The following is a 26,302-nucleotide window of genomic DNA, read 5'->3' on the forward strand; positions in this document are numbered from 1 at the left end:
CTGCAAGAAAGTTCCATGTGTTGGAAAACCCCCCAAAACAAAACAGTTTCATAAGGAACTCGAGTGTTTTGTTTGACTCAATACTATTATACTAAATAGGAGTAATTTAAAGGTAAGGAAGGCGACTCTGGAGAAAGATAGTTCATAGTTAATCGCTGAGTCTCATTCCCAGGAAGTCAAATACCAACGCTCTGGGTCGGTATTCGGCCCTAAATTCTAACCCGAGGCGTCGGTATTTGACGACGTGGGAGCGAGACTCAACAATCAACAGCCTGTCTCCAGAATCACCTTCCCGTCCCTTCTGAAGAACATTTGACCTCAAATCTAAAATGATTCAGTATTTCTCGACCTCAACTATAATCCTCGTCAGGTGTGGTGGGTCTTAGACAGCATTCGAAAAAAATAACATAAAATAGAAATACAGTTTACAGCAAATCATCGAGACAAAATGAAACAACAGAGTCCTCAAATTTAGTTTTATTGTACAAAACATTTGACTGTTTGTAGAAAATACAAATTTCCTTGAAGTGGGATGAAAAAAAGCACAAAACACCAGTTAAACGACAGTGTTTACAGAATCCCATTATTGTATTTTTTTGTTTGCTGTCTGGGAACATAATCACTTTTAATTTGCATTTTACAACAAGTGGTTAGTTTTTCTCTGTCTCCTTTGCTTCTGTGCTTTTAGCAAACCAGGTATGAACAAAACATTAGATATGAAACTGTTTAAAGTTAAAGGTCGTTTTCTAAAATGTTAAATTCAATAAAAGATGAAGTGTAGATACTACACACTCAGGTACACAAATGCTGCTTCAATCAAGCACTCTTGTTAGCATTAAGCCTATTATTACAGCATTACACAACATTAAGTGGTTCATAACCACAAACAGGAAAGATTGAAGGAAACAAATTAGTGAAAGAATAAAATAAGATAATTTTCCCTCAGTGATAAAATCTCTACAAAAAGTAGAGACCTCTGCAAATACTGTGGAGGAAGACGAGTTTAATACTAGAAAATGTACAATAGAGCTTGATTTGTCCTGTTAAAGAAAACTATATACACAACTTCAAACATTTCTTTTTCCAAATATATTTTGACCTGATGTGAACAACAACGAGCTTCCTGCTTTTCAACCCCTGACGTGTGAAAGCCCACTGAACGATTGCCAACGCCCAGTTAAAACTCCTTTGAGTTTTTCCTTCTAGCTTTTACATTTCTTTAATACTGTCAAAGTAAATTACTGTAAGTAAAGATGAAAAAGCCTGATGAAGGTCGGTCGACTCAGAGCTTATGATAAATTGAGTGTTAAGTGTAAGTTAATAAAAGTTTATAGCATATTGGCCAAAATATAAGATCTTTTTCAGATATGTATATTTGTAAAGTGTGGCTGTATTAAAGCAGACATTCTCCTTGAATATACAGACTGGTTGTGTAACACCTGCTCAGACAGTCGTGTTGAATTATGACTTGTTTGTGGCCTGAATGTTGCTACAATAGTGAGTTTCTTTAAGTCCGAGTTTGGTTAGTCCAGTTCAACCAGTGAAATTGTCTGTAAGCGTGTGCTGCCACCAAGGAAATCATTTCCTGCAGGTTCAAAGTACATCCTCTAATGACGTCTTTACTGTGGAAACAGACGAGACAGAATAATCTCTCAAGCTGCCAAAAACTCACCTCTGTCAGTGAATGAGACTGAAGGAGACAGAGGAGAGTGTGAGTATGTGACTGATGGACAAGCTTCACAACGGAGGGATTCAATAAAAATTCACTTCAAAATGTATTTTTCCTACAAATGTTTTTAAAGTCTCTTTTCTTTAGGTCAAAACATTTTTTTTTTTTTACCTTTTAGGCAATTTATAAATAAAAAATAAAAAAATGCAAAACTATCCTTTGAGTTTTAAAGGATAACTTTTGAAGAGTAACTACACAGCCTGAAAAACCTGCGTGTGCTGCCATCTAGCAGCAGCAAATGTTTAACAACCTTGTGAAGTATAGCTCTCTTGTTAATGCCGTGGTGGTCAGCTGCATTTCTGAGATTTTTCCCACAGTGCAACAGTGATTAAAGATCCTGAAAAGGACAAGGGCTGAGCCGAGGTTCACCTGAGCTACTTGACAAAACTACAGAGATCTCGAAGTGAGAGGGTAAAACAAGTGAAGCGTCTCAGTGATAGCTGTCTGCTGTATTTTGTGTTTTGATTCCTGATGTGGCTCAAATATCACATTTAAGATATTATTATTATTGTTGTTGTTTCAGAGTCAGAAGTTTGTGGTTGTGACAACACTGGATGTGCAACTGGAATCTGCTTTGGATGAAACAAAAGGCAAAAACTTGTGCCATTGTCTGCTGCACAGGTTCTATGACCCTCAGGTCATAACATACGCGGTCAAATAAAATGGACATCAGTGATGAAAGAAGACTTCCTGTCTTGTTTCATAATTTCTCCACAACTTAACTGGAAACTTTTAAAACTGATGAACTGTCATGAACGTACATTAATTTTCTCCATCTGTGGCTCCATCAGTGACTCTGCCGCTCTGACACGACATCCTGCAGCCGCTTCAGCAGCACATCCGGACTGCTGCCATTCTCCGGACACGCCCTCTTGCTGGGGGAGTCGCACGCTGATGACATCATCACGTCTCCCTCCATGGTGAAGGCCCTCTTCCTGCTCACGCAGCCCTGCCGGATCATCCGGTTGATGTCCGATAACTCCTGAAGACGGAACAGAAGAGGAAGACGCACAAAGAGTAAAGTTTTAGAGTTAGAAGATAATGACAACACACCTGGTAATAAAGCCACATGTGACTGTGTGTGTGTGTGTGTGTGTGTGTGTGTGTGTGTGTGTGTGTGTGTGTGTGTGTGTGTGTGTGTGTGTGTGTCTTCTTGCCTTGGATGGGCTGCTGTTGATCCTGTAGGTGTAGGAGTTCGGTGTGAGGCAGGCTGCAGAGTTCTTGTGAGGGGAGACGTACAGCGAGTGTCTCTGAGAAACTCGACGAGGAGAGAGAGGCTGAGCCCGAACCGACGGGAACGGAGAGAGGGGAGGGGCGTCGGCCTGACGGGTCAAACACACACAGTCAGATTATTTAACCAGTCGCTAGATTTTCAACACCAATGATACTGAACCCCAGTTTTACACCACAACAAGTCACACTGAGTTTTGTACCCGGTTATCGTTGGTGGCGTATCGCAGCGCGAAGCTTTTAACCTTCAGGACGAAGACGCTGTTGTAGAACTGGATGAGGTCACCACGTTCCTCCTCCGCTGTTTGGTTGGAGTTTGCTTCTCCTGAGACCTGATTGGTTTTCTCTGCAGCTGATGAAACAGAAGGATCGATAGTTTAAGAAATTTATCAGATGAAAATGACAAATATTATTAATTGAATCCTGTTGGGGGTTTTCATAATGATTAGCCGGTTAATCAATCTATTTTGATTATTTATTAATCGTTTGAGTCACTTTTGAAGGCAAAAAATCCCAAAAAAAGAGAGAATTTGCTGCTTTTGTTGGCCTAAAATTTTATATTTGCAGTTTTCAGGTTCAGTTTTTCAGAGGAAACAAAAAACATCACTTCAGTAAAACTGCTCACAACTTATATAAAAAGATGCTGTAGACAAACTGAATTCAACCTGTGATGGGGAAATTGCTTCATTAGACGGATGGTTACCTCTTCTTTAAGTTACAGTGTGTTTATGAAGCATTTGAGTGTGAGATTCTTACATTCGCCTCCCGAAACAGGATCCACCTCCATGTTCTCATCAGCCACCTGCTCTCTAGGAGTGTGACGCAGCAAGACGCTGCGGTACACCTACACACAAACACACAAACAGTAAGCTTCTACAAACAAAACAACTTTTTTTCAGTTCATGGATTGTTGTTGTATCATGATGGTTTGCAGTGGTCTGTCCGTGTATTCTTACATGACTGCTGGCCTGTGGTTGGCTGCGGTAACACTTCATGATGTCATGGAAGCTGTGAGTCTCTTTGGTGATCTGTAAGGAGGATTGAATCACAGGAATTACAACCAGTGTGTTAGCACGCCTCATAACGTCTGAAGAAGTATGTTTCCACCACTGAACATTTGACCGTTAAAAACCTGGTTTCATTTTTCACGGAGTACATTCAAATTCAAGCATATTCTTAACCTTTAAAACATTTCAAAAGAAGCATTTTCCAAACTCTGAAAACTTTGTATGAACCCTGGTATTAAAAGTTACTAGACCCTAGGATTATGTGAGTACAATTTCTCTGGCAGGTTTTCAGGATCGCTGCCAGAATCATATTTACCTCCGAGGCATCCTGAAACCACAGCAGCTTATGCTGAATTAAATAAGAAGTGTTTAGTTTGTTTCCTCACTTTGGATATGATGTAAACGCTGCACAGCAGCAGCTGGTCGAGATGTCTGCCCTTCATCAGATCAGTACTGTGGACCAGAGTGTGTTCAAAACATGTCCAGATTTTCCCTCGCAGCTCCGACGGGATGTCCAACTTCACACACAAATCCCTCAGACGTACACTGGCCAGATGATACACCTGGAGACACACACAGAGGAGACAAGATGGTCAGAAGACAGAAACATCCATCCGTCAAAGTGTGTTTATATTCTATCAGACAAAGTGAAAACTAACCAGTCCTCATGTGGAAATATTCTGCTATTGAACAAACACACTGAAGACAAGGGCAGGTTTTCTTTGCAGTTATAAAATGTCTCTTTTAGGAACTCTTCCCCTCAATTTATACTAAGCTAAATCACTGAAGTCACATTTAAGATGACCAATTTTATTTCCTGGTTCCTACCTTCCTGAAGAACAGAGCGAGGGATCCGGTGCGTCGCGGTCGACCACTTCCTGTCTGTGGGTCTGAGGTCGTGGGTGCGGATGTGACGCGGCTTGGGGAGGCGGTGCGATGCGGTGAAGCCAGCAGGAACTGAGCGTTGATGGTACCAGAGGAGTCACAAGACTGAACCGGGATCAGTGTGATGGTTCGGTCGTTACTCATACCTGCAGATATTCACAATAAATATAAAAGATCATATCATATTCATACCATCCATCAAAGACCATCTTACCTCAGGAAGTCAAACTGTCCAATCAGGGGGCAGGACATAATTCAGATTTGTGTCGTATGTCATTCAGATCAACATAAAGAAGACATTTCTGAAGGGGTCTTTCATTGCAGTTGTGTCTGTTTTATGCATCAGCATCTCCTTTGTATCCTCCGTGTTCAGTTATGTAAACATGTGTAAATGTGCGTGTCGTCTACCTTGCAGTGGGAAACTCAGCACGGTGGCCGGGCTGCCCTGAGCTCCGATCCTCAGGGTGCTGGTCGAGCTGAACGTCAGCCTTTTAGCTGGTGAGGACATCGGGCTCAGGGTCACTCCTGCTGCTGGAGGGTCGTCACCAAAGAGACGTCGTTTAGCACTGCCAGCTGCTGGGGAGCTGTACCGGTCATGGACCGACAACGGAGAGGGAGGAACATCTGGAAGAAAACAGATAATAAAGTTTATCACAGTTCATTTTTTAACCGCAAATACAAACAATTTACACACAGATGCAGTCAACACCCACCTTTACGTGCACTGCCCAGGCCTGACCTGAACTCCCTGATGCGAGGGTGGATGATAGGGGAGAGGGCAACCAGAGGCAGGTGGGTCTGCCCTACGCTGGTAGAACTAGAACCAGAACCAGAGCCTGTGTCCAGACTGGAGGAAAAATTCACCTAGAGAGAGATGAGGAGAGAGAAAGTGAAATACAGACAAAGACAGGCAAAAAAAAGGATATTTCTCTTATATTTCTTTCTGTTTGTACAGACTAAGTGAGACTACAGAGACTATCTTATGGCTTAGCACGATGACTGCATCCAAAAGCAAACACCTGTTGTATTGTACTGTAAGTAGTGTTTAGGCAGCCCTGAGATAAAGAACAAAGACAGCCAGCAAAGGAAAGAAGCAAGTAACATCCTTCATAATGTTGCCTTTTATGTCTATGATTTAGCCTTGAGGACTTATTTTTCCATTTCAAGACAAAAAAACTGCATACGTGGTGTCATAATGACAGCTGTTCTCTGCGCAGTGACATCTTCTTTCTCAGAAAAAGTGTTTGTATCTTAAAGCAAAACCAATTGAGGCACACAGCTGCACTAGTATTAAGAAAATGTATTCTAGAAAGTTGAAACGCCTTGATTTATGGCAGAGAAACTTCTGCTTGAATCAACAAAATAAGATTCCTGCTGACCTCCTCCACTGTGGGCACTTTGTTCCCTGCATCCTGTAAGGCGCTCCACAGGGCGGAGTCTGCGCTCCACGCTTTGCTTTCCAGAATCTGCTCCTCGATCTGGTTTAGGTGTTTCACCATGTCTCTGGACAGGCCTTCCTCTGAGCGGATAAACACCTCGATCACCTGCACACACACACACACACACAAGACACAAATATTACTTAGGAAGCTGACACGAGTTTTGCCTGAATGTGCTTTTGCAGCAATTGATAATTAGATTTATTGGCAACTGCAGTTGAACTTTGTATCCAACAGACTCCTGACTGGCTGTTTAAAGATGTTAATGTGTGTACGTTTTAGTGTGTGTGACCTTGAAAAAGTAGAATGGGGACAGTTTGAAGATGTTGATGATCCAGGGGAAGGTTCTCTGGGAGCTGTAGGAGAACAACACCACCTCCAGACAACACGCCATCAGGGAACAGTGGAAGATATCCTGCTCCAGTAACGTCTAACAACACACACAGATTCACATTTATCACTCATGTGGCAGCCAACTGATTATCACAAAAACTGAAACACAGCGGGACATGTCTAATGAAACAAGGAAGGAAAGAAAAAGTGTTACTTTATACAAAAATTCTCCCTGATGAGAAATTTCTGAGAATTTGGGGCCATTTCAACGAACTATGTAAAACATTTACTGTATATTAAATCACTCATGTATGAAAGTTTACTGATTTTTAAACCACATCTGGTTGATATAAGATTAAGATCAGTTTCAAAGCTTAGAAAATGCTAGTAAGTGGATCTTTGAGGTTTTTTTTCCAAATTTTCCATCAATCTTCTCATCAAACAGAAAGACTACTATTGTATAAAGATATGAAACACACTGAGAATGATGCTTACACTCATGTCTTTGCCGTGCAGCCGTTTGGTCTCCTGACTGATGACGTTCTCCAGGATCTTGTAATAAAGGATCTCAGCCAGTTTCAAACGGTTCTCTGCAAAGTCTGAAAAAGCCAAAGGGAAGATTATTTGTATACTACAGTGATTGAGCTGTGTTGATATGCTAAACTACAGCGTGTTATATAAGCACAATATATATTGTCCCAAATAGTGGCATGAGTAAATCCTCTTGTAAGATGATTTAAGAAGGTTGAAGCATTGTTGTTTCAAAATTGTGAGACTGCAGATTGTTGAACCACCTGGTCGAGATGTTTATTACATGTTGTCTGTTAGAAATTCAGGATAACTCACCAAGAACTATTTCTGCTTTATTTATACTTATATGTGTGTGTGTGTGTGTGTGTGTGTGTGTGTGGTACCTATATGAGAGCCTGGCATGTCCTCTGAGTCTTTGGTGTAATGTTCTTTGAAGGTTTGTCCCAGTGTCTTCACTCTGGTCAGGATGTTGTCTGAGGGATCTCTGGAGCACGACCTTTAATAAACAGCACAGGACACACTGTTACTATGGACAGTAAATATTCACATTTCACACAGTAACAATAACTGAACACCTCAAAACAATTAAACTAAAGCAATGACCAGATATGTGTTTATTGTTTCACATTGACATCATTTAAAAATAGAGCCTGACCGATATTTGCCCTCAAAGATGTTTGCTTATCGACGTTATGATGATGATGTGTTTGTAGGATTCATCATGATCCAAATGGGGGCGTTTTATGTTCTTACTGCTCAAAGTTTTAAAGGAGCTTTGTGGAAGTTGTGTGTTGTGCTGGAAGATCGTTGTTAGTTTATGTCAGCGGACTCCATTTCTAAACTAACATTAGCTACTGTTGCTCTGAGACGAAGCACTCAAACGCGCATAAAGTCACATCCTCTTAACTGTCATGGAAAATCTGAACTTAAAACAAATCGTCTAATATACACCAATTACAGAAAGAACCCTGAGCACAAAGAGGGACTGACCTGAAGATCTGCATCAGGTGGTCGCTCGGGGACGTCCTTAATCCGGCCACCATGCTCTGCAGCCGGCTGACACTCTGCGTCGCAGAGGAGACGGGCGTGACGAGCAGGTCCTTCTCCTTCAGGTAGACTCGTCCTGTCAGCGGGGTGGAGGGGGCGAGAGAGGCAGACTGCACACAGAAAGAGAGAGAGAGAGACAGAGAGAGATGATTTCTACTTCACTTCATTGTACATTTTGATCAGGATTAGGTAATGCTTGGATTGTTTCTTTTCAACAATTAAAAGAGCTTTTTTTGTAGCATAACATGGCAAACTCAGGCCCAACAGGTAACAACAGATGGGCATACTGACCTGAATGTTACATTCCTTAGTAAAAGTAACACAAAGTAGTGTCCGACTTTACACTTGTAAAGGATAACTAAACAATGTTAATCAGCCTGCAAGCTGTAGCCACCCATTTAGCTGTCACTGTTTGTCGCATGTACAGTTTTCCATGCGTCTTCATTGCAAACTATGAAAATATAGGATAATGCCAGTCTTATGTATTAAATGTTTGTATTCTGTTATATACCTTACATACATTTACATTTCCAGTGTGTGTGTGTGTGTGTGTGTGTGTGTGTGTGTGTGTGTGTGTGTGCGTTTACCTTCTCAACATGTTGTTGCAGCTGGTTCTGGGCGGTCGTACGGCTGGCAGGTAGATCCTGAACGACCTTTCTCGGAGTTCCGATCTCTTCATCGGCATCGGCTTCCAGAAACACTCGCTCATCAAAATCTCCCACCGTCAACACGTACTCCTCATACTCCCTATTTATGGCTTTACTGAACGCAACACACACACACACACAATGTTCAAAACTTTAATTCATCGACACAGATGGAGACAGAGTTTAGGATAGTTACTTTTCCCTTTGACTTCTGATCAGTGATCGTCTTACTTGTTATCAATGAAGTTCTGTGGATCCAACAGTTCTGTCAGATGCTCCTCGCTGCCTTTCAGGATCTGATTAGAGAGTAAATTCAGGACAAACATGAGTCACCAATAACAGATGGATAAATAGAGGGATATTGGTAGAGATTGGTAAGAAGAGAAAGATCAAGTAAAGAGGGAGTGGATTATTGTATGGGAGGAGGACTGAAGAGAGGGATAAAGTGAGGATGGAAGGAAGGATCCAGTCAGTACCTGTTTCTGGAACAGTTTCTGTATGTAGGGTTTGAAGTAGTGCTGTTTGATGCCTTTGGCCTCCACAACCAGCCCATCGTGAAGCTCACACAACCTCTCCAACACACACGGAGGAGGCTCGTCCGCTGAAACGTGGCTGTCAGCGCGGTACAGAGCAGGCAGACCTAAACACACACATAAAAATAAGCATACATGGCAGGACACAAAGAGACTACTCCAGCAAATAAATTATTGTAAATAATGAGCTTTATGTTCAGTCTAAACACAGATCACAGTCTGACCTCTGAATGTGGGGTTGATGAGGTCCTTCCTATTGGCACAGAGCAGAGCGTTGCCAAACACCAGGTCCAGACAGCAAAGCAGCAGGTGGTATGAGTTCACCAGGTCATCACCGATCATACGGAAGTTACCTTCACAAACACACAGTTGATATATACAGTCACATCATATATCACACAGAAGTTATCTGCTTCCTAACTAGAGCTATAACAGTTAACTGATTATTGGATTAGTTGATCAATAGAAAATTAATGCAACTATTAAGATAATTGATGATTTGGTGTAGAGAAGCAAAAAATCTGATAATGACCGAATTAAAATTTTTGGATTAACTGAAAACTACATCAGAGACTTAAATATTGTTTTTTCAAAGCTGCTGTAAAGCCTCATTTTGAGCATTTGCTCTGATGTCAGCAGAAACATTACAGAGTTGAGTTTGGTACCTTTGGTGTAGACAAACAGAGTCCAGCAGAACTTGAACACATCGCTGATGTGACAGGGTAGCCGCCTGCAGAGCCAGAGAGAGGACACACACACTCAGATAGATCGGGCTGGGTGACTGTCTGTGTGTTTACGTTTGCTTTCCCCTCCGTAAGCAGCAATTACAGAAACAAAAACTAAATGTGACAGAGAGAATAAAATCGCTGTGCTTGTGTCTTTTGCTTCAGGGCTAACAGTGTGTGTGTTTGTGTGTGCGCGCGCCTTGCCTGTGTTTCCTGCTGCGTGGTTGCCGTGGCGGTTCCCCTCCCTGCGGGTTCTGAAACATGTCCATGAAGATGGGCTCAAACTTGCGGAAAATCACAGTAGAGACCTCAAAGTTGCGCTCCAGTCGCTCCATGCGCTGCCTGAAGTCCTGCGAGAGGTTGGACATGTCAGCCCACTTCCTCATCTTTGAGAAGAACTGGATCAGACTGGGAGGACAGACAGAGGAGTGTTAGGAGCAACAGAAATGTATCACTAAAATATATAAACAAGGTATCTGCAGTTTCCAGAGATAAAAATTTAAACACATTAAAAACCTTCTAATGGTACCTGGAAAAAAGCCAGATGTTTTAAAGGTCTAAACATGAAGAAAAAATAAAGGCTGATAAACAAAGAAAGCAACGTTGTCTGATGAAGCAGAATGGATGCATAAAATAGTTAATGCAGGTCTACTAAGCAGATAGAGCGATATGGAGTTCATTACGCTCACGTACACCAGTCAAATAAGTTGAACATTTGTACTATGTGACTGAAATGCAGCATTTCAACCAGGGAAAGATGAGCAGTAAGTTTAATCTCAATATTATGAATCCCAGCTATATTGTAATTTGAAGAAACTCCAGTCAAAAACTCTCACTCATTAAAAGAATGAGTTCAAAAAGAATTGCTTACGCCTGTGTACATTGAAGGATTAATGGTAATTATTCTTTATCAAAATCCTCAGTACTTGTTCCCTCGTTGCGTTATCTCCCCTTCTCTGCAGCTCAGCAAGAAAAAAAAACTGTGAATTTTATTTCAAGAAGTCTGTCACTTTGGACGACGCCTCCCTGAGTTGTCGAACTCAGACTACAGACACCTCATAATAACTTCAGCTCAACTAACAAATTCATTCTTACACAAATGTAAAGTAAAAAAAAAATAACACCAACTAACTCCCTTCAATGTGTAAATGGTAGTTGCTGTGATTTGCCAGATGTGTTATATCTCTGACATTATGAGGAACTGCAGAGCTGACAGTGACTGACCTGAGTTTGGCGGTGCGAAGGATCCTGGTGAGGGAGACACAGTTTCCTTCCATCAACCCTTTACCCACTGTGGGAGTGGATCCTTTCCTACAGGCTGCATACAGCGAACAGGCCAACCAGTGGACCACCTCTCCCTGCACAAACACAGCAACACAGTTAAACCATCTTCATTCTGCATAAATAAAAAGGTCATCAGTCACTGACCCATTACAAACACAAACTTATGCACATTAACTGGAGCAAAACATGATGAGTATGTCTAGAAAGGAAAATATGTAGTGAAACATCTATTTACAAATTCAGCAGAAAGTGGAAGTGAAATGCTTCAACAACTTCTTTTTAGCTTCCAGTCATCTGGATGTCACAGCACTTTTTCATTCTAGAATAATTTCTATTTTTTTTTTTATTTGATTAAATTGAAGAAAATACAGCTGGTTGTTTTTAATGAGGCTGGTGAACAAAATGTTAGGACCCAGTGAGTAATTATAATTCTGCAGCCTTTGACTGATGGCGATGAAAGTCTTAACAAAAAGCACCACAATAAGACTGCACAACATCTCACCACCATACTAATCATTTGTTTGGATCAGCTTCTTAAATGTGAATATTTTTTTTAATCGTTTCTCAGTTTTATATAACCACAAATTCAATGTTCGGGCTTTAGTTAACTGGACAAGCAACAATTAATGTGATTATATCGACTTGGGCTCTTCTGTTTCTGACATATTGTAGATATAACAATTGATCACCTATCAGGAAAATGACTTGAAGATAAATCTGTAATAATAATAACGATAATAATCAGCATCTCTATTCTTGACACAAAATTGAAGTCAGTCGAAACTGCTAATTGTCACCTTGTAGAATGACACAGGACGAAAGCAGCTGTTAGCAAGGTGGATAACTTAAGTTGTGTGTGACTTTTTGTGTAATTCAAGCGTGTGGTTGCTGCTCCTGCCTCTCTTATCACCTTGAGGTAAAGTGGTAATGATGTGGTGGACTTTGATCGCTGTGTTCGATGGTGATAATGATAATGATGTAATCACTGGCCCAGGGTTGGGCAAATACTCTCGTAGAGGGAAACGCAGATAGGCAGCTGTCATGTCAGAACATGTCAATTAACCAAGAATGGTGCTGTAGAAAATCTTCATCGTCAGAACATTAAACATCTTTCCTACAAAGCTTCAAAAGGTTCCATTATTGTTTGCAATATCTAAATTCAACAATATGTTTATTATTGAGGTCACAGTTAAAGGTTGTGTTGTACTGGACAACATTATATTAAAAGATGTTTCTAATGTTTGTCCTTCCCTTTTACAAACATCAGGGTGGCAGAATATTAGAAACAACTCTCACCATAATGCTTTCTAGTACAACACCAGCACCATACATATAATTAATACATATAATTGATTTAATACTTTCATGAAAGTGTCAACAAAAAAAGTAAACATTAAAGGCATCATAATAGTTGACTTTATGGCACAACAGTTGTACTGGATGGCATTAGATCTATCATGGCATAGTTTGCTTTATCATGCCTTGTATTACATTGTAGTAGCTGTTCATAATGTATATGTATTATTGTTTTTACTGTATCTGTTCTTTTGGCCTCTTCTGCAGCTGTGACAATTCAATTTAACTGTGTGGGATCAAAAGTCATCTCATCAAACATCTGCTGCTTACAGATTCTCAAATGTGATGTTTGCAGAAACAATTAAATCTAAAACCTTTAAATCAATGTTGGCCATATGTTTTTTGTTTTTTTCCAGGATGATAATGTCTTCTGTCTTATTTATTTACGATCTTATCTCTTGTTCTATTGTGGTGCTTTTAACTCTAGGTCCCTTTTTGAACATTGACATTGTCTGATGCTATTCAGCTGTATTCCTGACATGTTTTAATAGGATTTTTCCTCATGTAAAAAGCATGTTGCATCTTGTTTTAAAAAGCAGATGTGAAACAAATTGTCAATAAACTAACTATCTCTGAGAATTGATTATGGCCACTTTTTCACTACTTTCTGACATTTTTACAGGCCAAACGATCCATAAAATGAAATGTAAACACTCTGTTTCATAGCTTTTGGTCAGAAGTATGATTTAGAATTTCAATTAAAGTTAGTGCATCTGTTTTTGTTTTTGTTGAATGTGCGTGGGATCAATAGTCATCTCATCAAACATTGCTGATTACAGCTTCACAAATCTGAGGTTTGCAGGAACAATTTTAACGTTTATCAGCCTTAGCAATAGGTTTTACCTCCCCAGTTCAATCATGTCTTCCTTTTCATTTTTGGTTCAGTACCTTATGTCTGTTTTTGTTGTGGTGGGTTTTATTCAACATCACATTTTGAACTTGGTGAAACAGTTAGTCGATAAATTACCTAGTTATACAAATGAGGATATTCTAATATGTCAACCTCAATTTAAAGCGACTTCATGTGTTTTTTTACTTCGTTTATCTGTGTGGGATTAAAAGTCATCTCCTCAAACATTTGCAGGAAACAGCTTCTCAAATGTGAGGTCTGCAGAAATGACTACATCTAAAAAGGTTTGTCAACCTTATATCAACATCAGCCATATGTTTTATCTCCCCAGTTCACTCATGTCTTCTGTTTGACTTCTGCTCAGAACCTGTGTGTGTTTTTGTTGTGGTGTGTTTTATTCAACATCATATTGTCTACTTGTAATTGTCTGATGTTGTTCAGCTATGGTCCTGAAACGTTTTAATTCTAAATTTTCCCATGTAAGACATATTGTAGCTTATTTTGAAAGGAGAGGTGAAAATGTTGTCGATTAATTAAGCATTTTAACAAAACAAGACATTTTGAGACGTCAACTTTGACTCTAAGAACTGGTTGCTGTAATTGTTTTCACTGTTCTGTCATTTTTACAGACCAACCCATATCTAGATAAAGATGGCGACAAGTGGCAGGCCTTTTTAAAAGGGCTGTTTCTGTTGGTCAGAAGTAAACAATGTTAAATAATCATATTGGTCTCAAATAATGTGGGATTTTGACAGATATGTTAGATACTTTATCGAGTAATTCATAACTTAACGTTACTAAGTAGGTAAATAAAAGATAGAAGGATTACATGATGAAAACAATCGTTGGTTGAAGCCCTTTAACCCAGTGTTTGTGTCCCACACTGCTATGAAGTTTAGCTAGTTCTGCAGGGAGTTTACAGCACAACTAAAGTCAAAGGTATTTCATTAATTATGTAGTTTAACTCCACTAAACAGCCACAAGGAGGCTATCCAGAGGACATTATTTACCTCCAGTGTGTATGTATTCCATATGGCAGTGAAGTTGTCCATGGCTTCAGTGGCAGTCTGCTCGTCCATGTTCAGCTCCTGACACAACGTCTCCAAACTCCTCCGGATTGAACTCTCCTCCATCCTCCCGGACTCGGAATCCGACGACTCTTCGCCCCGCATTCGTGCAAACTTCCAGTTACACTTTCAGACTAGTTTAAAAATCCACCCCACCGTCAAATCCAACACACCAAAACACGACAACACCGCATCGAAACAACACAAGCCAACCCCACGACCGGCGCACTTCCGCTAACCATCCCCACAATGCAGCGCGTTGGCGCGAAAACTGCTGGGCGGCGACCAATCACAGGCGAGGGGAGCGTCGGTCTCGAGAGCCGTTCGCCCAACCCCCTTCGTCCTGCCTCGTGCTCCTTCCAGCCAACCGTTACCAAGCAACCGGCAGGTCATCACCTCACTACGAAGACGTAAACTGATTAAAACCTTCTTTACGTCAGTGTTTACAGTTAAAAAGACAAAATGGAGGCTAAGTTTTACTCAGCTGACTTTATTGATGATGTTCAGCCAGACTATTTACAAATGTTAAGTTAGGTTGCACATTAAAAGGCATTAAAGACCTGAGGGATCGCAGTGACACTTGCTCGTCCACCATTTTGGATGTGAGTAGCAATGTGTGTTTCCATCAAGTTTTGTGCAGACAGTCATGGTCCCCAGAGGATGATTACACTGACTTTAGTGCCACCAGCAGGTCAAAGGTTTCACTTATCCTGTAAAATATTTCAACATCCAGGTCTGACTGGCACAACATTTTAATTCTCTGTGCTGTATCGTAAACAACTGGACTTTTTAAACAGATATTCATGGTCCCCAGAGGATGAATCAAACTGACTTCAGATAGGCTGTCATGTGACTTTTACTGTAGCACCACTATGACATCTATTTCAGTGGTTTTGAGTGAAGTATTTTAACAACTATTAAATATTTTTGACATATTTGTTAGTGTAGAATGAACACTGTCTCAGTGAGAATGAATTTTCTCTAATGCCATCATCAGGTCATGCTTAATGCTTCATAGCAAATACTTTGCTTTGTTAATACTCTAAACAAATTTAAATCTAGCTGTTTTAAGTAAAGGAAAAATATATGTATATATATAAATATAAATATATATATAAATATATATATATATATATATATATATATATATATATATATATATATATATATATATACACATAGGAGTATAGAAAATACAGGCTAGCCCTAACATCTGTGTTTATAGGCCTTTACATTACTGATGTAAACAAATGCAAACTGCTTTCAGAAAATTGGGGAATTATATTTTATTGGATTTCAATCTCAGTTTGATTCACCACAACTTGTCAAAACCTGACATGGAGTAGCAACTTTCTCTGTCTTCCTATTTGTTGAGGTGCACATAGATGAATGAAGCTCTAGAGGGCAGTGTTCAGCTATAACTGAGAGCACCTCACTGCTGATGTTCAGCTGCTTTAGTCCAGTGGATCTTCAGAGGCCAAAGACACTCACAGGAACAGGGGAAGCAACTAATACAAAATAATTCAAGTAGAATTTTAATGAAATAAAGGTCGGCATCTGCAAACTCTTGTTTATTTTCCCATCAGTCATATTCACTCATCTGAGCATCACTCTATATTTGACACCTGGTCATAAACGTCCCCCCCAAAAAAACAAGTTTAGGTCATACAATGTATGTGCATGTGCTTTAAGTGTTGATTTCTCACAAATAGTGGTATTTTTATTACAGTTAAAAGAATGCATTTGAATAGTATATTTAACCGTTTTCATGTCTGTCGTTTGAAATATTAGTCACTTGCTTGTCAAAAAGAGAGCAGCTCTCTCCATAACTTTGTCTGAAAATGTTTTAAAAAGCAGGAAAGAAAAAACACTCCTTGTGAGTCTTTTTAGTTCATGTTCACTTTATTTGTAATGCAACAGTAGTAAAGTAATAAAGACACTTAATCCCATTACATCTGTAGCTGAAAACTACGAGTTAATCTGATAACAGCATCAAGAACGTTCTAACAAAACAACCTCAGAGTAAAAAACTGAGCTGAAAAAGTCTGAGTTAAAGACACAAAACTCTGTGTTGGATATAAAATGCATAACAGAATATCCCCAAAATGATTTTAAAAACTACAACAATCTTATATTCTAATAATCTCACCACAGATTAATGGAATATAGAAAATAATACAAAGTCTAGTACAGCGTTAGGAGCCAAAGAAGGTTAAAGGCCCCGAGCTACTTGGTATAACTAAAGTCCGACAGACTGCAGTTAAGACGTTAAAATCTTTATATTGTTAAAATCATATCAGGCGCAAAAAATCCCGGCTCTATTTCCAATTAATTTTCCATGTTTAGATGTATAAATGATTTTATTTTTCCATTATTCTACACTAAGTAAAAGTTAGTAATTATATGACCCCTTGCACACACAAGAAACCTGTTAGAAAATAAAACTGTAGATGTGTGTGTGTGTGTGTGTGTGTGTGTGTGTGTGTGTGTGTGTGTGTGTGTGTGTGTGTGTGTGTGTGTGTGTGTGTGTGTGTGTGAGTGTAGTGGTGGAAGAAGCACTCAGATAAAAGTACTAATACCACGCAGTAAAAATACTCCATTACAAGTAAAAGTCCTGCATTTAAAATGTAACTTTTGTTAAAAAAAATATATATATGTAAGCATAATCAGGAAAATGTATTTAAAGTGTTAAAAATAAAAGTACTCAATGAAGTGATTGTGATTGTACTTCACTAAAATCTTAATACATAAAGTAACTAGTAAGTGAAGATTGTAGTGGAGTATAAAGTACAATGTTTCCTTCTGAAAGTAGATCGTAGCAGAAAAGAAGTATGTGAGTATATGTACTTAGTTACCTTCCACCACTGCATGCATGTTGTGTGTGTGTGTGTGTGTGTGTGTGTGTCTGTGTGTGTGTGTGTGTGTGTCCTCAGTGAATGCTGAATCTGCTGCTGTCTCTGGTCTCAGTTGTCTTTATCAGCAGTCTTGGAGCAGGAGAGCTGCTGTTACTGTGGTAGCCATTAGTACTTTTATTACCTTGAGAGAGAATACAGAAAAAAAGAGAGACAGAGGAAGAAAGACGGGCAAAAAAAAGAGTGTAATCACATCCTAAAAACTCAACGTAGCATCGTTAAATGTCTTGTATTTCAAAACAGAAAAGAGATATCAGTTATCTGTCACATCCTCAGTGCAGGTGGAGGTTCGGGCTGAGTTTGTCACTTACTGTAGCTGGAGACGGCCTGGATGTTGAGGATGGACTGCTGTCCCAGTCTGCAGAAGACGAGACTGAGAGATTAGCTGGTATAAAGTACTGAAGGAGACACACACAGACAGACAGTCATCACATCTCCTGTTCTCCTCCTCTCACCTGTCCTCCTCTCCTTCCAGCAGCTTCCTGTAGGTGGCGATCTCAATGTCCAGAGCCAGTTTCACGTTCATCAGGTCCTGCAGGTGAAAAGGAAGATAAAACTCAGGACTTTTTAGACTGATTTGACTCCACATACCATGGAACCGTAGACCGTAGATTTGCTAAAGATTAAATAAAAATTTAGGTACTTGTACTCAAGTTTTTTCTTTTCATGGCACTTTCCTCTTTTACTCTGCTACATTTCAGAGGGAAATATTGTACTTTTTAGCTCCCTGCATTTTTTCTGACAGCTTTAGTTACTATTTACTTTACAAATTAAATTTTCTGTGTAAAAAATGAAACAATTGCTTTTCCTCTTAAAAGAACAGTTCACCCAAAAAATGAAGATTCAGTCATTATCTCATGCTGATGGAAAGTCAGGTGAAGTTTCATAGTCCACAAAACATTTCTGGACCGTCACAGCAAAACAGCGTTGCAGCATTCTCCTAAACAACTGCAGTAGATGAGGACTTGTCACCAAAAGCAGACTGGGATCTGCTTCTGCTTCCTTCTTCTACATGTCTGTACAATCGTGTATTGTATACTGACAATAAACCTTGATCCTTGATCCTGCTCTTTTCTATCTGTTCTCCATTGCTGCCCGTCCTTCCTCCCCCCTCCCTCACCTGATACTCTCGGAGCTGTCTGGCCATGTCCTGCTTGGCCCTCTGCAGTGCGTCCTCCAGGTCTCTGGTCCGGGCTTTGGCTTCTTTCACAGCCAGCTCTCCACGCTCCTCCGCCTCAGCCAGCTGGTTCTCCAGATTGCCACGCTGATGGAGCACAGGGACAAAAAATCATCGATGCTGGACTGGAATCATCCAGAGAGTTATATTCTGCTAGTCTGAACATTTTTCTGTATTTGTACCTGCGCCTTGACGGCCTCTATCTCGCTCTGCAGTCGGCTGATCAGTCGGTTGACCTCGGCCACCTCTCCCTTCACCAGACGGAGTTCGTCTCCGTACTGGCTCGCCTGCACCGACATCTGGTCGAACTACACACAGAGGAAGGTCGACATTAACTGCATCACAGAGAGCTGGGTGACATTTGGCCCACAAGGAGATTTTTTATCACCTTCAAACAGTTATAATTGATGATAAACATCAGATAAACTACTCAGAGTCAGTGGTGAAAAGTAACTGTCTCCTGTATCCTCGTCCTTACTTTGCTCTTGTACCAGGCCTCTGCCTCCTCTCGGCTGCGGGCCGCGATCTCCTCGTACTGAGCTTTGACCTCGGCTACGATCTGCTCCATGTTCAGGCTGCGACTGTTGTCCATCTGCACCACCACAGAGGTGTCCTTGATGCTGGCCTGCAGCTCACGAAGCTCCTGATGAAGGAAACAAAACAGGGGTGACAAGTGACAGCAAATCATAATCATGCAATCACAATATTAAAACTAAAATCAAGATTATTTGTTCGTCCAAAAATGAAATGTCCAGGCATGTTTCTGTGAAGCTGCAGATGTTTGAGCTCTTTTTCTTGTTTTTCTTACGAGAAGCAACAACGAGGACAATATAAGAAAGATTTCCATTGGCTGATATTATAAAATTATTTAAAACGTCAAAAAAAGTCAACTCTCCAGTGAGTCGTGACATGGAGACAGAACAAAGAACCAACTTGATATCAGACGGGAAATGTGCAAATAAAGCTGATGACTCTGTTGTAACATTGAGGCATGAACAAGTTGCAGTACCTCCTCATAGATGTTGCGCAGGAAGTTGATTTCATCAGTCAGAGATCCCACCTTATCCTCCAGGTCTGCCTTCACCAGGTAGGCCGAGTCTACATCCTGAACACACACACACACACAATGAAACATTCACTCACACAGAGATTAAACAGGACCGAAGAGTTGACAGTCATGGTCACAGCTCTGTGATGAAAAGTTAATTTTTTGTTTATCATACACGACTGGCTGTTCAAGCATTTCACACATTTGGAGGAGAAAACTGATGAACGCTGAACAACAAAAAAAAATGCATGTGGGAATGTAGAGGAGAAGACAATAAGGACAAAAGAAAAGGACAATAGAGTGGTTCATCTTACCACACCTGAATGAGTGTGTGTGTGTGTGATATGCTGACCTTCTTTAGGATAACAAAGTCGTTCTCCAGATTGTTCCTCTTGTTAATCTCGTCCTCATATCTGTGACAGAGACAGGACGCACAAATGATACACACTTCTTTATTACAGAACTCACAGTAGCATTAGGGATATTATTTACTTGTGTTTGTAGTCCTCCACCAGGCCCTGCATGTTCCTCAGCTCCCCGTCCAGCTTGATCTTGTCGTTGTTCACCAGGTCCATTTGACGCCTCAGACCCGCCATGTAGGCCTCGAACAGGGGCTCCACGTTGGACCGGCCCACCCCCTGGCCCTGCAGCAGCTCCAGTTTGGTCTCAAGCATCTTATTCTGCTGCTCCAGGAAACGCACCTGGAAAAAATGAGATAGAAGGTTTAAATAAAGTGCTTTCAGGTACCAGAATGAATTTTTTTAGGGTCATATCAGAGGTTTTGAGTTTAAATAACTATTTTTGACTTGTTAGTGAGTCCAACAGAAAATCAAATGAACACAGTTAGCTTCATGCGGCTTCAGCAAATCTGTTGCTGTTGTAGTTTCTGAAACACACACAGGGATCCTCAAGGAGTCCAGGTTTCCAGTCACCTGTTGAATTTTCAATATTTACTGCGATTTAGCTTTGTTCATTCTACCACGCTAACATGTATCAACATTACTCAGTTGGTCATTTTTATGTATGCCTATCAGTGAAGCATGTAAAGCTGAAAATATCATTTGATTACTCATTTTGTTGATCAAAATCCTTAATTGTATTGATAATTCAGGCTCTAAAGATGACGTAACAGATGATAACTTCAACTTAATTACTTAAGTTCAGTTCAGTTCAGTTCAGTTCATGATTAATTACTTAAGTTACTTAAGTAATTAAGTTACGTTACTTTCTTGCACTAAAATGAAAAGTATCTTGTACTTCGAGCAATTTATTAACCAGGCACTTTTTTCATTTACTTAAGTTGGTTCTCAAAAGGTAAATTTTACTTTTAATCGGAGTAATTTTACTTTTACTTGATTATACAGTCCCAGAACTGGGTTTTGAATTGATGATTGAACAACAAAATATTATGAAAACATAATTTTTAGTTCTGGGAAATTATGACGGACAATTTTTTATATTTTCTGACATTTTACAGACCAAATAATTAATTATAAAAAAATAGTTAGATTCATTTAAAGTATATAATCTAAATAATCATTATTGCAGCCATAGAATGACGTCCTTCCTTTGGTTAATCAGAGGTTAAAGAAACGGCATCATTCCAGCAGCTGGATGTGAATGTCATCACCTGACTGTACTCCTGTATCTGCACAGCTCGTGTTTCCAGCCTGCAGCCGGGTCTGTCCACCTCCTATTGTACCTCCTCCTCCCAACACAAAGCCTGCGTTCAGCTCAGAGCAGAATAATCTCCCTCTGAGACACGACCGCACCATGTCTGACCTGATTTATCAGGTTACCGCTGGACTCAATGGGAAGGAAATGGGACAGATAGCTTAAATATCCAGCAGCCCGGCACCACTGATACAGAGTTTAAATGGCCGTTTAAATCCCAGATGCATTCACTGAATTCTCTTTATTTTTTCAGGGTTTAAGTCTCATTAACTGTTTCAGGGATCATGTCTGCAATAACCAGTATCAATGATTAATATCACATTTCCTTAATTCAGATTAAAATCTGGCTATGATCGTGCAACAAATACAACTTTGCCCGTTGTTTTGGACTTATTGCTGCTCTGCATGAGGGAGGCAGCTCTTTAATGTTTCAGTGCTGTTGGGCCACTCAGGGTTGGATTACACGAGTAATGTCAGGGTTAGTTCATTCATCAGTTGACTCGACTTTGCCTTTCAGCAGCTTTCTCTCTTCTTAACACGCTGCTGACGAGCAGGATGTCCAATATTTAAAGAGAAAAAGCATCATGAGAAACAAACAGCTTTTCTTGCATTTAATTGATTCTTCGCCAAATGTAGCTGCACCAAGCAGATTCTGGCGTTTTAATTTCCATCAATAAATCAGAAAAACCATCCTGGATTTATAAAACAGAGCAAAAACAAAGTGACCTGGACAGAATAAAATGAGCCCAGGCTGAAGTCGCCTCACTTCACCTGGAACTGAGATCACCTACGACTCCAAGAAGAGCAAACAGGGACTCTTTTGTGTGTCAGCTGTTACCTGGGGAGTCACATCGACCAGCTCATTTACAGAGACGGACGGACAAGCTTTCGAATGTTTCCTGAGAGGTTTCACAATATTTTGTCTCGGAACACTGAAGCTAATTTGGTGGATAACTTCCAACAAAATCTAACAGGGTTTACGAACACAGACCCTGGTCGCTTCACTTACTGCAAAGTCATTCTCTTTGGCAGCCTTAAATAGATGAAAAAAACAACCCTTGAGAACATTTTAAACTAAATTTCCAGACCAGTTTTAGTCTTTCTGTGACCAACGCTTGGGTGCCCACTGGGCAGTGTTGCAAGATGTATGATAATTATTGTATTTGTATGAAAACTTTGCCCTCAATACTGCCAAAAGTGCCATAATGTGACCACTTTGTGATCGGTGGTTGGTTTTAGTCTACGCTGTCTCATTTTCATTAATTCCCTGACATGAGCCAAGGAACCTAAAAAAGAAGGAAGGGTCATTACATCATCTTGTTTTGGGGCTGGACTGTGTTGAAGTCAAGGTTCAATCAGGTTAACCACTGATTTTCTTATCAACATGTTGAAAGGCTCCTGCTTGCAGTGTAAGTGCAGTCTCATCAGCAGTATTTGGTCAGATCTGCTGCGTTTGGTCAATATTATCAGCCCCATCAATCATTTTGGGGAAAAAATCAGTGGCTAACCAACTCTCTGAAGTGTGGTCTTTCATTTTCTGGAGGTATTTCTTCATCAGAAGTCATATGACATGGATATGTTGGGTTTAAGTGTGTTTCTCCATGCATCTCCCATAGACTTTGATACAGCCGTCCCCACAGTCTGGCACTAACGCGAGATTCAAGGAGAGGAGAGGTGGACTCGATGCTTGGTGCTCAAACGCAGTCTAAGTGGATGTCGAACTTTTAATGTGAAGATACCGACCATACTTTCTAAAGAAGAAACACAGGATGAGTGTAATGATCACCGGACACCTTCCTGTGTCCGTTTAAATCTGACATATTTGTGGTGCATTTAAATCAGGACTCTAAAACAAAGAGGTTAGTTTTGTGCATTTGGACAAACGGAGCTCGGTCCAGCGCAGCACTTTGTGTCTCTAAGCCTGAAGTGTATCTCTGCTGATGTGAGAAGCCAACAATGCCTCTTTTGTGAGATTGTGTTACCTGCTCCGTGAGAAAGCGGAGATGTTCCCTAAGTACGGTATCAATGTCCGACATTATCACAGAGCCGGTCGCTCCTCCTGTGGGAATGTGTGCAGGCTGTGTTCTTCAGGAACATCAACGCTGTTACCTCTCAGATTTACAATGCAAAATGCCAGGTGAAGTTATTTGTGTAGTCAAGCTCTTAAATATGAGGTTAGCTTGTGTTATTATTGTGACCTTGTAAAGGTTTTCATTAAGGTCAGCTTTAGTTCTTAAAGTCGTTATAATCAGTATCATAATAATGTAACAAATGACAAAGTGAAAACAGTGTAAAAGGTGTCTTTTTCCTCTCTGGTAACGATGAACCTGCAGAGAATCATCAGCTGAATCTACAGCTCCCCTCAGCTTCACAGAGCTTCACAGTCAGCTTCAGTTTACAAAGGCTTGCTGCTGCTTTTATGCATTTAAGGAGCAATTTCCTGAAGCTGAAGGTGATGTTTTCAAAACGCTTCTTTTGACTAACTCTCCAACCACAGCAAAGAAAAGCAGCAAATTCTCACATTGAGTCTGATCAGAGAGTGTTTGTGGATTATTTTGGCTTAAAACATGAATTACTTATAAATCACTAACAAGCTTTACATTTTGTACATTTCATACTTGAGAAGAACAACATCCACATAAATAAAACAGAATGTGACAAGTTGCTAATTCTCAAATTGAAAACAGCACAAAAACAATATATTTAATGTTTAACCTCATCAACTTCATTGATTTTTGTAAATATGTTTATTCTGAATTTGATGCCAGCAACACGTTTCAATCGTTGGTACCAGTGATGGAATGTAACTAAGTACATTTACTCAAGTACTGTAGTCCTACTTCAGTGCAGTTTTGAGGTACTTGTACTTTACTTGAGTATTTTCATCTTCTGTTACTTGATACTTTGCCTCCTCTACATTTTTTAGCCAAATATTGTACTTTTTACTCCCTACATTTATTTGATAACTGAAATTACTTTGCAGATTACATCCTGCATCAGAGCAACAGTAGTGCATTTTTTTCTGAATACAGGATTTGATATAAATACATTTTGATGCTTGACTTCATTTAATACGAGATACTTTAAGACTTTCTTTACTTTTAACCAAGTATGACTTTTGTGTACTTTTCACAACACTGGTTGGGACAGGGGCGACAAAAAACAGATTTATGTTTTACACACCGTCCCACACTTTTTGGAATCTGGGTTGTAGAAAGTAAAAGAAAATGAAAGTACACAAGTAAAGTACAAGTACCTCAAAATTGCACATAAGTACAGTTCTTGAGTACTTCAGCTCTCAGCCCTTTACCTTATCTATGAAGCTTGCAAAGCGGTTGTTGAGGCTCTTGATCTGCTCCTTCTCGTGGGTTCGGCTCATGGACAGGCTGGGGTCGATCTCCAGGTTGAGGGGCGCCAGCAGGCTCTTGTTGACCGACAGGGACGCCAGAGGGGTGCCCAGGCCGTGGTGGTGCCCGTTGGTCCCAGCATAGAGGGAGCTGCTGCTCAGGGAGATGCCACTGAACCCCCCCTGAACCGGACCGAAACCGCTCAGCCTCCTCGACCCACTGCTGCTCCGGACGGAGTTACTGGAGCTGATCCGCTTGGTACGACTCAGACTCATGGTGGAGGCAGAGATGATGGGGTGCAGAGATGGAAGATGGAGATATGAATGAATGGAGGAAGGAGAGCAGATAGTGGAAAGACTGAGATAGAGGACAAATATACAGATTAAGAAGACACTCTCTGGCTGTGCTGAGCAGAGAATGAACAACTGAGTCAATGAGAGGCAGAGAAGTGAAACAGGTGAGTGTAAGATGTCTGAGCACAGTGAGGCATCTCAGGTGTCTCATGGCCTTTAAGCCTCCCCAGGTGGAGTCAGCGGAGGAGGAGAGAAGCTGGAGCACAAAGAGCCGTGGTGTCGGATATCTATTGTTCTAATCTTCAGAGAAAACGTAAAGAAGTTACCTGTTTTCTGCTGACTCAGCACATTCAATGGATTAGGAGTCAACCAATATGTTTCTTATTTAATTTTTTCTGGGCCATTAATGATTATTGATGATCAGGCAGACGGATAACACACATTTGGAAACATTATGAAATGAAAAACTCCAACACAAATTTCAGCTGAAATTCCTTTAAACATATATTCATTCAAAATCAGTGCATTTACTCAAGTACTGTACTTAAAAAATCTTCTGGGTTACTTTTCTTGAGTATTTGGCCGATGCCACAGCAGAGTCAAACCAGGTCCTCACCAGTGCCCCCTGCACTCCAAAGGACCACCTACAGTCTGATCATTATTCAAGCTTGAGTTTTTGGTCGTTCATACAACACTGTTCAAAACAGTCCTTTTGTTACAATCAGTGGAGCCTTTCTATAGTTACAGCACAGACACAGCTTAAATAAAAACGAAATACTGGTAATTGATTGCAGCTGAGACGGTCTCAGATGATGAAATGTATGGATCATTTTCTCATTTTGTCAAAGTCTTCAAAAATGACTTTTCTGTCAAACTCAACGCTAAATAACTCGCAGCCTCTCTGGTACGGGAACGCGCATCAGTTCAGAGGAAGTGTGCGTAGGTCTACTACGGGTCAGCTGGCAGACGCAGCACCGAGAGAAATGTTTTTTTTACTGTGCAGTCCTGTAGCCCAAGTGAGCAGGCCCTGCCGAAAAGTGACTGCACCCTGTAAGTCCTTATTGCAAGGAGTGATATTGACCAAATTCACTGTACATGCACCTGGTTTCCTCTACTATTAATGCTGAAAAGACAGAGAATGTAACCCCTCCCAATCCAGAGTTACAGGGTGCAGTCACTTTTCGGCAG

At 40.4% G+C, this 26,302-nt stretch overlaps 2 protein-coding genes across 2 annotated transcripts; both read right to left on the bottom strand.

Moving 5' to 3' along the window:
* Window positions 1-462: 462 nt before the first annotated feature.
* rbl1 (retinoblastoma-like 1 (p107)) lies at window positions 463-14,841 on the bottom strand. The gene is made up of 22 exons (XM_073468989.1): window positions 14,607-14,841; window positions 11,331-11,464; window positions 10,311-10,514; window positions 10,047-10,111; window positions 9,606-9,734; window positions 9,325-9,488; window positions 9,080-9,144; window positions 8,789-8,963; window positions 8,145-8,311; window positions 7,538-7,650; window positions 7,119-7,222; window positions 6,583-6,720; window positions 6,231-6,395; window positions 5,565-5,715; window positions 5,260-5,475; window positions 4,795-4,997; window positions 4,353-4,529; window positions 3,916-3,987; window positions 3,716-3,803; window positions 3,163-3,311; window positions 2,887-3,051; window positions 463-2,711 (listed from the first exon to the last, which is right to left on the bottom strand). Exons 1-22 carry the CDS (start codon window positions 14,766-14,768, stop codon window positions 2,517-2,519), a joined length of 3,201 nt encoding a protein of 1,066 aa, XP_073325090.1. The 5' UTR covers window positions 14,769-14,841; the 3' UTR covers window positions 463-2,516.
* Window positions 14,842-17,592: 2,751 nt separating this feature from the next.
* Window positions 17,593-25,096, bottom strand: LOC140998642 (intermediate filament protein ON3). Its single transcript, XM_073468986.1, has 10 exons — window positions 24,785-25,096; window positions 20,293-20,501; window positions 20,153-20,213; window positions 19,762-19,857; window positions 19,231-19,395; window positions 18,935-19,060; window positions 18,696-18,839; window positions 18,031-18,107; window positions 17,887-17,933; window positions 17,593-17,699 (listed from the first exon to the last, which is right to left on the bottom strand). Exons 1-10 carry the CDS (start codon window positions 25,094-25,096, stop codon window positions 17,593-17,595), a joined length of 1,344 nt encoding a protein of 447 aa, XP_073325087.1.
* Window positions 25,097-26,302: the final 1,206 nt, after the last annotated feature.

Source organism: Pagrus major, chromosome 6, assembly GCF_040436345.1.
Source record: "Pagrus major chromosome 6, Pma_NU_1.0".
In the NCBI taxonomy this organism is placed as follows: domain Eukaryota; kingdom Metazoa; phylum Chordata; class Actinopteri; order Spariformes; family Sparidae; genus Pagrus; species Pagrus major.